Here is a 13,546-nt window from a genome sequence, read left to right as displayed (position 1 = left end):
CCATTAACGACTAGCTATCCTACCCTGGCCCCATTAACGACTAGCTATCCTACCCTGGCCCCATTAAAGACTAGCTATCCTATCCTACCCTGGCCCCATTAACGACTAGCTATCCTACCCTGGCCCCATTAACGACCAGCTATCCTACCCTGGCCCCATTAACGACTAGCTATCCTACCCTGGCCCCATTAACGACAAGCTATCCTACCCTGGCCCCATTAACGACTAGCTATCCTACCCTGGCCCCATTAACGACCAGCTATCCTACCCTGGCCCCATTAACGACTAGCTATCCTACCCTGGCCCCATTAACGACAAGCTATCCTACCCTGGCCCCATTAACGACTAGCTATCCTACCCTGGCCCCATTAACGACAAGCTATCCTACCCTGGCCCCATTAACGACAAGCTATCCTACCCTGGCCCCATTAACGACTAGCTATCCTACCCTGGCACCATTAACGACTAGCTATCCTACCCTGGCCCCATTAACGACAAGCTATCCTACCCTGGACCCATTAACGACTAGCTATCCTACCCTGGCCCCATTAACGACTAGCTATCCTACCCTGGCCCCATTAACGACAAGCTATCCTACCCTGGCCCCATTAACGACAAGCTATCCTTCCCTGGCCCCATTAACGACAAGCTATCCTACCCTGGCCCCATTAACGACTAGCTAACCATCCCTGGCCCCATTAACGACAAGCTATCCTACCCTGGCCCCATTAACGACTAGCTAACCCTCCCTGGCCCCATTAACGACAAGCTATCCTACCCTGGCCCCATTAACGACTAGCTATCCTACCCTGGCCCCATTAACGACTAGCTATCCTACCCTGGCCCCATTAACGACTAGCTATCCTACCCTGGCCCCATTAAAGACTAGCTATCCTATCCTACCCTGGCCCCATTAACGACTAGCTATCCTACCCTGGCCCCATTAACGACTAGCTATCCTACCCTGGCCCCATTAACGACTAGCTATCCTACCCTGGCCCCATTAACGACTAGCTATCCTACCCTGGCCCCATTAAAGACTAGCTATCCTATCCTACCCAGGCCCCATTAACGACAAGCTATTCTACCCTGGCCCCATTAACGACAAGCTATCCTTCCCTGGCCCCATTAACGACAAGCTATCCTACCCTGGCCCCATTAACGACAAGCTATCCTTCCCTGGCCCCATTAACGACTAGCTATCCTACCCTGGCCCCATTAACGACTAGCTATCCTACCCTGGCCCCATTAACGACTAGCGATCCTACCCTGGCACCATTAACGACTAGCTATCCTACCCTGGCCCCATTTACGACTAGCTATCCTACCCTGGCCCCATTAACGACTAGCTATCCTACCCTGGCCCCATTAACGACTAGCTATCCTACCCTGGCCCCATTAATGACTAGCTATCCTACTCTGGCCCCATTAATGACTAGCTATCCTACTCTGGCCCCATTAATGACTAGCTATCCTACCCTGGCCCCATTGATGACTAGCTATCCTACCCTGGCCCCATTGAAGACTAGCTATCCTAACCTGGCACCATTGAAACATCAACAGAAATTCCAGGTCTAGGATTTAGGCATAGTGTAGATGCATCCAGCTGCTGAAAATATATATTTGCATGTGGTAAAGGAAAACTAAACCCAGACAAACGTTGATACAGGATACAGATGTACAACATTTTAAGACCATAGAGCTATTAACTGGTTATCAGACCATCTTGACTGAAGAAATCAAAATTGAGATTTTGGGGGTGGTTGAGGAGTAAAACAGGGCCAGTGTTAAAGCCATGAGGACCAGGGTGGTGGATGAGGAGTAAAACAGGGCCAGTGTTAAAGCCATGAGGACCAGGGTGGTGGTTGAGGAGTAAAACAGGGCAAGTGTTAAAGCCATGAGGATCAGGGTGGTGGATGAGGAGTAAACAGGGCTAGTGTTAAAGCCATGAGGACGAGGGTGGTGGATGAGGAGTAAAACAGGGCCAGTGTTAAAGCCATGAGGACCAGGGTGGTGGATGAGGAGTAATCAGGGCCAGTGTTAAAGTCATGAGGACCAGGGTGGTGGATGAGGAGTAAACAAGGCCAGTGTTAAAGCCATGAGGACCAGGGTGGTGGATGAGGAGTAAACAGGGCCAGTGTTAAAGCCATGAGGACCAGGGTGGTGGATGAGGAGTAAAACAGGGCCAGTGTTAAAGCCATGAGGACCAGGGTGGTGGATGAGGAGTAAACAGGGCCAGTGTTAAAGCCATGAGGACCAGGGTGGTGGATGAGGAGTAAACAGGGCCAGTGTTAAAGCCATGAGGACCAGGGTGGTGGATGAGGAGTAAACAGGGCCAGTGTTAAAGCCATGAGGACCAGGGTGGTGGATGAGGAGTAAAACAGGGACAGTGTTAAAGCCATGAGGACCAGGGTGGTGGATGAGGAGTAAACAGGGCCAGTGTTAAAGCCATGAGGACCAGGGTGGTGGATGAGGAGTAAACAGGGCCAGTGTTAAAGCCATGAGGACCAGGGTGGTGGATGAGGAGTAAAACAGGGCCAGTGTTAAAGCAGCCTCCAGTAAGACAACACATAACAGCCGGTGCACGATATCTAAGGAAGTCTCAAGGTTTTGCTCACCTGAGGTAGAGTATCTCATGATAAGCTGTAGACCACACCATCTACCTAGAGTGTTTTCATCTACATACCACCACAGTTTGATGCTGGCACTACGACCACACTCAATGAGCTGTATAGCGCCATAAGGACTAGCATCACCACCCTGGATGGTTCCGACCTAGAATATGTGGACGTCTATAAGTACCTAGGTGTCTGGCTAGACTGTAAACTCTCCTTCCAGACTCATATCAAACATCTCCAATCGAAAATCAAATCAAGAGTCGGCTTTCTATTCCGCAACAAAGCCTCCTTCACTCAAGCCGCCAAGCTTACCCTAGTAAAACTGACTATCCTACCGATCCTCGACTTCGGCGATGTCATCTACAAAATGGCTTCCAACACTCTACTCAGCAAACTGGATGCAGTCTATCACAGTGCCATCCGTTTTGTCACTAAAGCACCTTATACCACCCACCACTGCGACTTGTACGCTCTAGTCGGCTGGCCCTCGCTACATATTCGTCGCCAGACCCACTGGCTCCAGGTCATCTACAAGTCTATGCTAGGTAAAGCTCCGCCTTATCTCAGCTCACTGGTCACGATGGCAACACCCATCCGTAGCACGCGCTCCAGCAGGTGTATCTCACTGATCATCCCTAAAGCCAACACCTCATTTGGCCGCCTTTCGTTCCAGTACTCTGCTGCCTGTGACTGGAACGAATTGCAAAAATCGCTGAAGTTGGAGACTTTTATCTCCCTCACCAACTTCAAACATCAGCTATCTGAGCAGCTAACCGATCGCTGCAGCTGTACATAGTCTATTGGTAAATAGCCCACCCTTTTCACATACCTCATCCCCATACTGTTTTTATTTATTTACTTTTCTGCTCTTCTGCACACCAATATCTCTACCTGTACATGACCATCTGATCTTTTATCACTCCAGTGTTAATCTGCAAAATTGTAATTATTTGCCTACCTCCTCATGCCTTTTGCACACATTGTATATAGACCCCCCCTTTGTTTTCTACTGTGTTATTGACTTGTTAATTGTTTACTCCATGTGTAACTCTTTGTTGTATGCTCACACTGCTATGCTTTATCTTGGCCAGGTCGCAGTTGCAAATGAGAACTTGTTCTCAACTAGCCTACCTGGTTAAATAAAGGTGAAATAAAAAAATAAAATAAAAAAATAAGAAAACAGGGAAACGATCATCAAATCAAATCAAATCAAATTTATTTATTTGGCCCTTCGTACATCAGCTGATATCTCAAAGTGCTGTACAGAAACCCAGCCTAAAACCCCAAACAGCAAGCAATGCAGGTGGAGAAGCTCCAGAGGCGGAGCTCCTAGTGGCTGGGGACATTAATGCAGGGAAACTGAAATCCATCTTATCAAATTTCTATCAGCATGCTAAATGCAAAACTGACCATAATTCCATCCTCCTGATTCCTGCTTAGAATCTAAAACTAAAAGTAGGAAGCACCAGTGACTCTGTCAATAAAGAAATAGTCAGATGAAACAGATGCTAAGCTACAGGACTGTTTTGCTATCACAGACTGGAATATGTTCTGGGATTCTTCCGATGGCATTGAGTACACCACAGTCACTGGCTTCATCAATAAGTGCATTGATGACTTCATCCCCACGGTGACCGTACGTACATAGCCCAACCATAAGCCATGGATTACAGGCAACATCCGCACTGAGCTGAAGGGTAGAGCTGCCACTTTCAAGGAGCTTATAAGAAATCCCGCCATGCCCTCGGACGAACAATCAAACAGGCAAAGCGTCACTAGAGGACTCAGATCGAATCGTACTACACCGGCTCCGATGCTCGTCGGATGTGGCAAACTATTAGACCATAAAAGGGAAGCACAGCCGAGATTTGCCCAGTGACACGAGCCTACCAGATGAGCTAACTTACTTCTATACTCGCTCCGAAGAAAGTAACACCGAAACATGCATGAGAGCACCAGCTGTTCCGGGATGACTCTGATCACGCTCTCCGCAGCCGATGTGCGTAAGGCCTTTAAAACAGGTCAACATTCAGAACGCCCCTGGGCCAGACGGATTACCAGGACATGTACTACGAGCATGCGCGTACCAACTGGCAAGTGTCTTCACTGACAGTTTCAACCTCTCCCTGTCCGAGTCTGTAGTACCAACATGTTTCAAGCAGACAACCATAGTCCCTGTGCCCAAAAACACTAAGGTAACCTGCCTAAATGACTACCGACCCATAGCACTTATGTCTGTAGCCATGAAGTGCTTTGAAAGGCTGGTCATGGCTCACATCAACACCATCATCCCAGAAACCATAGACCCACTCCAATATGCATACCTCCTTAACAGATCCACTGATGATGCATTCACAATTGCACTCCACACGGTCCTTTTCCACCTGGACAAAAAGGAACACCTACGTGAGAATGCTATTCATTGACTACAGCTCAGCGTTCAACACCATAGTGCCCTCAAAGCTCATCACTAAGTTAAGGTCCCTGGGACTAAACACCTCCCTCTGCAACTGGATCCTGGACTTCCTGATGGGCCGCCCCCAGGTGGTGAGAGTAGGTAACAATACATCAGCCATGCTGATCCTTAACACGGGGCCCCTCAGGGTTGCGTGCTCAGTCCTCTCCTGTAGTCCATATTCACTCAAGACTGCACGGCCAGGCACGACTCCAATACCATCATTTAGTTTGCCGATGACACAACAGTGGTAGGCCTGATCACCAACAATGACAAGACAGCCTATAGGGAGGTCAGAAACCTGTCAGTGTGGTGCCATGACAACAACCTCTCCCTCAACATGACCAAGGAGATGATTGTGGACTACAGGAAATGGAGATTCGAGCACGCCCCCATTGTCATCGACGGGGCTGCAGTGGAGCAGGTTAATAAGAGCTTCAAGTGCCTCGGTGACCATATCTCCAACAAACTACCATGGTCCAAGCACACCAAGACAGCTGTGAAGTGGGCACAACAAAACCTGTTCCCCCTCAGGAGACTGAAAAGATTTGGCATGGGTCCTCAGATCCTCAAAAGGTTCTACAGCTGCACCATCGAGAGCATCGTGACTGGTTGCATCACTGCCTGGTATGGCAACTACTCGGCCTCCGACCGCAAGGCACTACAGAGAGTAGTGTGTACGGCCCAGTACATCACTGAGGCCAAGCTTCCTGCAATCCAAGGCCTCAATACCAGGCCCTGTCAGAGGAAGGCCCAAAAAATTGACTAAGACTTCCGCCACCCTAGTCTGACTGTTTTCTCTGATAACGCACGGCAAGTGGTACCGGAGTGCCATGTCTAAGTCCAAGAGGCTTCTGAACAGCTTCTACCCCCAAGCCATAAGCCACTACTTGCACTGCCCCCCCCCCCCCTCTTTTTTACACTGCTTCTACTCTTTTATTATATATGCATAAGTCACTTTAATAACTCCACCCACATGTATATATTACCTCAATTACCTCGACTAACCGGTGCCCCTGCACATCGACTTACTGTGAGACTTACTGTACAGACACACAGGGAGGACATATTGAGGAGTTATAGTGATGCTGGCAGACTCTCAGTGGGGGGGCTCCCAGGCAGTCCCTCTAACCTGTGAGGATCTCCTGAGACCACTGAAGCTGCGCAACCTCAATGAGTATCTGGGGAAGTGGGTGTCTATTGCTGACAGTTCAAATAGTTCTACGTGGGTAGTCAGGAGGCCAACAACACAGTGCCTGAATCACAGGAGGCTGCTGACTGGAGGAAGGCTCATAATAATGCTGGAATGGAGCTAATGGAATGAAACACCTGGAAACCATGCGTTTGATGTATTTGATACCATTGCACTTTTTCAGCTCTAGCCATTACAACGAATATATCCTCCCCAATTAAGCTGTCACCAACATCCTGTGGCCTGGATATAGGTCTCAGTGCTGGTCAGTATTCAGAAGACTTGATGTCATGCAGTTCTATCACATAGGAGGACAGTGCTTGAGGATGACGTTTAACTTGACAACAGCTGGACCTCAGTGATCCCTGCACACAGTCCTGACATCCTCCTGACAACAGCTGGACCTCAGTGATCCCTGTACCCAGTCCTGACATACTCCTGACAACAGCTGGACCTCAGTGATCCCTGCACCCAGTCCTGACATCCTCCTGACAACAGCTGGACCTCAGTGATCCCTGTACCCAGTCCTGACATCCTCCTGACAACAGCTGGACCTCAGTGATCCCTGTACCCAGTCCTGACATCCACCTGACAACAGCTGGACCTCAGTGATCCCTGCACCCAGTCCTGACATCCACCTGACAACAGCTGGACCTCAGTGATCCCTGCACCCAGTCCTGACATCCTCCTGACAACAGCTGGACCTCAGTGATCCCTTCACCCAGTCCTGACATCCTCCTGACAACAGCTGGACCTCAGTGATCCCTTCACCCAGTCCTGACATCCTCCTGACAACAGCTGGACCTCAGTGATCCCTGCACCCAGTCCTGACATCCACCAGACACCAGCTGGATCTCAGTGATCCCTGCACCCAGTCCTGACATCCACCTGACAACAGCTGGACCTCAGTGATCCCTGCACCCAGTCCTGACATCCTCCTGACAACAGCTGGACCTCAGTGATCCCTGCACCCAGTCCTGACATCCTCCTGACAACGTGCGCAGACTGTTTCCTCACCCTGCAGACGGACACTGAGGCTGCTCTACAACGTAGGAGAAGGGAGCTCACTGCTGCCTAACTGGAATTCTACATTTTATTATTTCAATTCCAGAGAGAGGGGGAAGGTTTAAAAACAATATACACAAGAATTGTATAAAACGGTTTAATTATTTTACAGATGCGAGGATAACGAGTAGTTTCCTCCACGTCACTGATTGGGTAGCTACCCACTACGGTGTTCTGCTGTAACTGAAGATTACTTAACCCAGAAAACCTGGAAATGGTCACTGACAAAGCAATGCCAGTCTTGATGGGGAAACAAACTCTACCCTGCTAGTGGTTGTGCAGTATGGACTCTAAATGACCTCAAATAAAACGCAGATTAAAAATATAAAAAGAAGTGGTCCAAAACTCTATGGTGTTCTAGGTTGCCATATTGGTTTATTGGATGAGCACATTTACATTTTACAGACAGGACAGATTGTTTGGAGCGAATGCAGCGTACCTTGCCAGCCATGCGTGCGTAGAGGGAGTTCTGGTCCTCTGCAGAGCTCATCTTCTCCCTGCGGACCATCTCATGAAGACCCACACTGTCATCATCCTGGAAGTATCTCATACGCTCCCCATCCCTGTGGGTCTCAATCTGACCAGGGGAGAGAGACACCATTAGAATACTGAAAATATCACTCTTTCCCCATCCACCTTGTGTGACCAATAGAGAATATACTTCAGAACTGTTTACATAAGCACAGTTCATCTGAGAGGGAGACTGTTTGCATTGTTGATGGGGCAAAATCAATTTGGGATACACCTCTTTACTCCCAGGCAAGTCCAGACACCATAACCTCATCTCTCACACCCTATCATAACACACACTGCTCACCGCCTTCTTTTTCCTACGTCTTCCTCCGGGCTCCTGGAGTTCCGAAGAGGCATTGACCGGCCAGGCACGACCCGATTGGTCTGTTCTGAAGAGAAGTACTTCCTGGTCCTCCTCTGTTTGACATGGAGCCTGAACAAACAGAGGGAGAGGGTTATGGAGACGAACATAGAACAGAAAAACATATGCAAACCCGATTCATCACATAGCAGACATTATAGAAGCAGTGCATTCATATTCTACAGTAAAATAAAGAATCCAGTATTATTTATAAGGGGAACACGACAGTGGACAAGGCAGTTATTTCATAACTGGGTTAGCTTAGAGGAACACTGACCTTACACACAGAATAACGGCACACTGATAATACCCTAACTTACACAAACAAGAAAACAGTATACATGTTGTCCCCCACGAATGACGCAGCCCACCCGGGCCAATTATTGACAACAATTCGAGCTCAAACAGGACAGGGATATGCTTGTTCAAAGTTTGGAATTTCAGTTGATTACTACAGTGCCCCCTAGGGCCTAGCAGTGTCATTTTGTAAATGCCAGATCTCTATGGCAAGATTCATCATTCACCCAAGATTTTTGTCAAAATCAGGCCAGTGGTGAGATATTGAATGTGACTAACGTACTAAAAGATGGCGACAGATGCATAGTTCCCCCTCCCATTTCATGTTGTTTAAGCCCTCCATGGTGAACGTATAAATGAGCAGAAGAAAAAGGACAGAGCCCTCCACACGACCTCTCCAATCAGTCTTGAAAGAGAGAGAGCGCGGTAAGTAAATTGTCTCGTATGACTGCCGGGTGTATCACTAACCATGATCACAAAAAAAGGCAACAGTAAACATGCAGTCCCCCATGAATGATGCTGTGCCCCCCTTGGGATAATCAGTGACATTTTGTAAATATCCTATCTCTATGGCAAGATGCATGTGCCAAATTTCAGCACTGAGTCAAACAGATCAAAAGATAAACATGTGCCTGTGTTTGCAACATGTGTACCAAATTGTGTTCCAATACGAAAATCCTTGACTAATGTATATGCATTTGTGCCAGACCACGCCCACGTGAATGTTTATTGGTCAATAGTGGCCATGTTTGTTTAGGTACTAGTCTGAAAATATTGCATTGAGAGACCTTTGTCCATCGATGCCACATATCAAATGTTGTGCAGATCGGTCATTAGGTGCTAGAAGGTGTGTTTTCTACAAAAAACGTTTTGGGGAAATCTACCATGGCAGACTATGGGTCTCCTGAGGCATGTGTGAGGAGATGGACTTATGTACTGAATTTCATGACTTTAGGTCAAACGGGGTGAGGGGAATAAGTATATAAGGGAATAAGCTATATGACGTTGAAAGGTTACGCACCTTTCAAAGTCTGCATTTTAGCGGCCACCATCTAGCCAATCGGTGTCATTTTGTAAATGTCAGATCTCTATGGCAAGATGCATCATTCACCCAAGTTGTGTCAAAATCAGGCTAGTGCTGTCAGACATCGCTTGTGACTATGTACGGATGGTGACCGATCCACATTCCCCTCCCTGATTTCATCGTGGGGGACAATGAAGAGTGTGGAAAAAAACACCAACAGCCCCGCTCTCACTGAGGAGTCTTAAGAGATTATAGCAGATCTCACCAAGAGAGGAACAGTAATACATTAGCCTACTTATCCATATACGTATTCCTCACTTGCGAAAATAGAAGCAACACAGAAAAACCTAAACTGAGGTGGAGGGGAGAGTTCAAAATCAGGCTCACTAGAGTAGGGTTCCCTAACTGTTGGACCTCTGACCATACATCCAGTTTGTGATCCCTGCACTAAAGGCTTTCATTCAAAGGTGATATGACAGAGAGGGGAGCGAGGAAAGAGAGAGGGGGGAATAGGAGAGGATATTCAAGGCTAGCGAGAGAAGCTAAAGAGAGATAGACAGCTTTGATTGACACCGCTAACAATAGACATGGGCCATAACCTTTCCAAAAAAAACACATAGGTTAGTCAAGCGTTTCACTGAAGGTCTGATCATTGAAAACCACCCATAACCCCTCTGTCATTACAAACTAAAAACAACTCCTACAATAAATTCACAGAGTTGTAAACAAACCACAAATTAGGTGTGTAATACTTCACCCAGCAGCTGAATGAACAAGTGGTTGTGTTTATAAGTGGTTGAGGGTCATTATGACCATGTAGTGAGCACTAGCCAGCCAAGACGGTGTGTGCAGTGCAGCGTTAGGCTGCCAAGACGCTGTGTTCAGTTCAGCATTAGCCAGCCAAGACGGCGTGAGCAGTGCAGCGTTAGGCTGCCAAGACGGTGTGAGCAGTGCAGCGTTAGGCTGCCAAGATGGTGTGAGCAGTGCAGCGTTAGGCTGCCAAGACGGTGTGAGCAGTGCAGCGTTAGGCTGCCAAGACGGTGTGAGCAGTGCAGCGTTAGGCTGCCAAGACGGTGTGAGCAGTGCAGCGTTAGGCTGCCAAGACGGTGTGAGCAGTGCAGCATTAGGCTGCCAAGACGGCGTGAGCAGTGCAGCATTAGGCTGCCAAGACGCTGTGTGCAGTTCAGCGTTAGGCTGCCAAGATGGCGTGAGCAGTGCAGCGTTAGGCTGCCAAGACGGCGTGTGCAGTGCAGCGTTAGTCTACAAAGACGGCGTGTGCTGTTTACATACAGATTATTTCACTAACAATTCACTGTATCACAATTCCAGTGGGTCAGAAGTGACTGTGCCTTTAAACATTATGGAAAAATCAAAAAAATTTCATGGCTTTAGAAGCTTCTGATAGGTGTGTGCAGGCTAATTGATATCATTTGAGTCAATTGGAGGTGTACCTGTGGATATATTTGAAGGCCTACCTCAAACTCAGCGCCTTTTTGCTTGACATCATGGGAAAATCAAAAGAAATCAGTCAAGACATTGAAATTGAAGATGTCCACAAATCTGGGTCATCCTTGGGAGCAATTTCCAAACGCCTGAATGTACCACGTTCATCTGTACAAACAATAGTACGCAGGTATAAACATCATGGGACCACGCAGCCGTCATACCGCTAAAGGAAGGAGACGCGTTCTGTCTCCTAGAGATGCACGTACGTTGGTGCAAAAAGTGCAAATCAATCCCAGAACAGCAGCAAAGGACCCTGTGAAGATGCTGAAGGAAACAGGTACAAAAGTATCTACATCCACAGTAAAACGAGTCCTATATCGACATAACCCGAAAGGCCGCTCAGCAAGGAAGAAGCCACTGCTCCAAAACCGCCATAAAAAAGCCTGACTACGGATTGCAATTGCACATGAGAACAAAGATGGTCGTTTTTGGAGAAATGTCCTCTGGTCTGATGACACAAAAATAGAACTGTTTGGCCATAATGACCATCGTTATGTTTGGTGGAAAAGGGGGAGGCTTGCAAGCCGAAGAACACCATCCCAACCGTGAAGCAAGGGGGTGGCAGCATCATGTTGTGGGGGTGCTTTGCTGCAGGAGGGACTGTTGCACTTCACAAAATAGATGGCTTCATGAGGAAGGACAATTATTTGGATATATTGAAGCAACATCTCAAGACATAAGTCAGGAAGTTAAGGCTTGGTCGCAAATGTGTCCTCCAAATGGACAATGACTCCAAGCACACTTCCAAAGTTGCAGCAAAATGACTTGTTGAGTGTAGGGGGCAGTATTTTAGTTTTTGGCTAAAAAAACGTACCCATTTGAAACTGCCTACTGTGAGTACAGTATAACAGAACTGATATTGCAGGCAAAAACCTGGAAGTGCTGTTTTTCCTGAAAGCTCTCTGTTCCATTGTATGCCTTGCCTCAATTTAAAGGGATATCAACCAGATTCCTATTCCTTTGGCTTCCTCAAGGTGTGAACAGTCTTTAGACATAGTTTCAGACTTTTATTTTGAAAAATGAGCGAGAAAGAACCCATCGCATCAGTGGATGGCTGGGTGCAGCAGAGTTTTTAATGCGCAACAGCCATTTTCTCTCTCTCTCCTATGGAAGAAGCTACATTCCGGTTGACATATTATCGATTATATATTGTAAAAACAACCTGAGGATTGATTATAAAAAACGTTTGACATGTTTCTACGACTATTACGGACACTATTTGGAATTTTCGTCTGCGATGTCGTGACTGCTCGAGCCTGTGGATTTCTGAACATAAACGCGCCCCAAAAATTGAGGTATTTTGTATATAAAAAATAATCTTTATGGAACAAAAGTAACATTTATTGTGTAACTGGGAGTCTCGTGAGTGCAAACATCTGAAGATCATCAAAGCTAAGCAATTTAATTTATTGCTTTTCTGACTTTTGTGACCAATCTACTTGGCTGCTAGCTGTTTGTAATATTTTGTCTACTGAGAGAGATGTTCTTATATAAACGCTTCGTATGCTTTTGCCGAAAAGCTTTATTGAAATCTGACACGCCAGGTGGATTAACAACAAGCTACGCTGTGTTTTGCTATATTGCACTTGTGATTTCATGAAAATTAAATATTTTTAGTAATTTAATTTGGCGCTCTGCAATTCAGCGGATGTTGATGACAATGATCCCGCTAACGGGATGGGTGCGTCAAGAAGTTTACGGACAACAAAGTCAAGGTACTGGAGTGGCCATCACAATGCCCTGACCTCAATCCTATAGAAAATGTGTGGGCAGAACTGAAAAAGCGTGTGTGAGTGAGCAAGGAGGCCTACAAACCTGACTCAGTTACACCAGCTCCGTCAGGAGAAATGGGCCAAAATTCACCCAATTTATTGTGGAAAGCTTGTTGAAGGCTACCCAAAACATTTGACCCAAGTTAAACTATTTAAAGGCAATGCTACCAAATACTAATTGAGTGTATGTAAACTTCTGACCCACTGGGAATGTGATGCAAGAAATAAAAGCTGACATAAATCATTCTCAACACTATTATTCTGACATTTACATTCTTAAAATAAAGTGTTGATCCTAACTGACCAAAAACAGGAGATTTTTACTCAGATTAAATGTCAGGAATTGTGAAAAACTGAGTTTAAATGTATTTGACTAAGGTGTATGTAATCTGATGGAGGTAGATGTGTTGGGAGCGGAGTTAATCTAGAATACTAGAGTATATAAATCTGAAGGAGTGAGAAAATGGGTTATTGTCAAAGACAACTCTTACTGCGAACCAGAGAGAATATAAACTTCTATACAGGCATTCAGACAGCAGGTATTCAGAGAGAAAGGCAGGCAGGCAGACAGGGCTAAAGCAGTCAATCAGCCTGTAGGCTTGTACCTACTGAGCACTCAGTCAGTCAGCTGACAGTGATTTAGTCTGTTCTAATGTGCTAGTGGTCATCTCCACAAGAGTAGCACATACATACAGTAGGCTACTACCTTATCCTCTTGGCTCCCTGATGGGTAATGCCTGTCC

The 13,546-nt window shown here is 46.7% G+C and overlaps 1 protein-coding gene across 2 annotated transcripts in view; it reads right to left on the bottom strand.

The window, feature by feature from the left end:
- cwf19l2 (CWF19 like cell cycle control factor 2) overlaps positions 1-13,546 on the bottom strand; it is a 66,580-nt gene that overhangs the window by 4,012 nt on the left and 49,022 nt on the right. For both annotated transcript variants that reach the window (XM_020503516.2, XM_031791155.1), the window contains exons 12-13: positions 8,148-8,276; positions 7,770-7,907 (exon numbers count right to left, since the gene is read on the bottom strand). In XM_020503516.2, coding sequence (XP_020359105.1) covers positions 7,770-7,907; positions 8,148-8,276 — 267 coding nt within the window. The remainder of the gene's footprint in view (positions 1-7,769; positions 7,908-8,147; positions 8,277-13,546) is intronic.

The sequence above is a fragment of the Oncorhynchus kisutch genome, linkage group LG15, assembly GCF_002021735.2.
Source record: "Oncorhynchus kisutch isolate 150728-3 linkage group LG15, Okis_V2, whole genome shotgun sequence".
In the NCBI taxonomy this organism is placed as follows: domain Eukaryota; kingdom Metazoa; phylum Chordata; class Actinopteri; order Salmoniformes; family Salmonidae; genus Oncorhynchus; species Oncorhynchus kisutch.
Note: the sequence above shows the minus strand (reverse complement) of the source record. Positions and strands in the feature narration are given on the sequence as shown.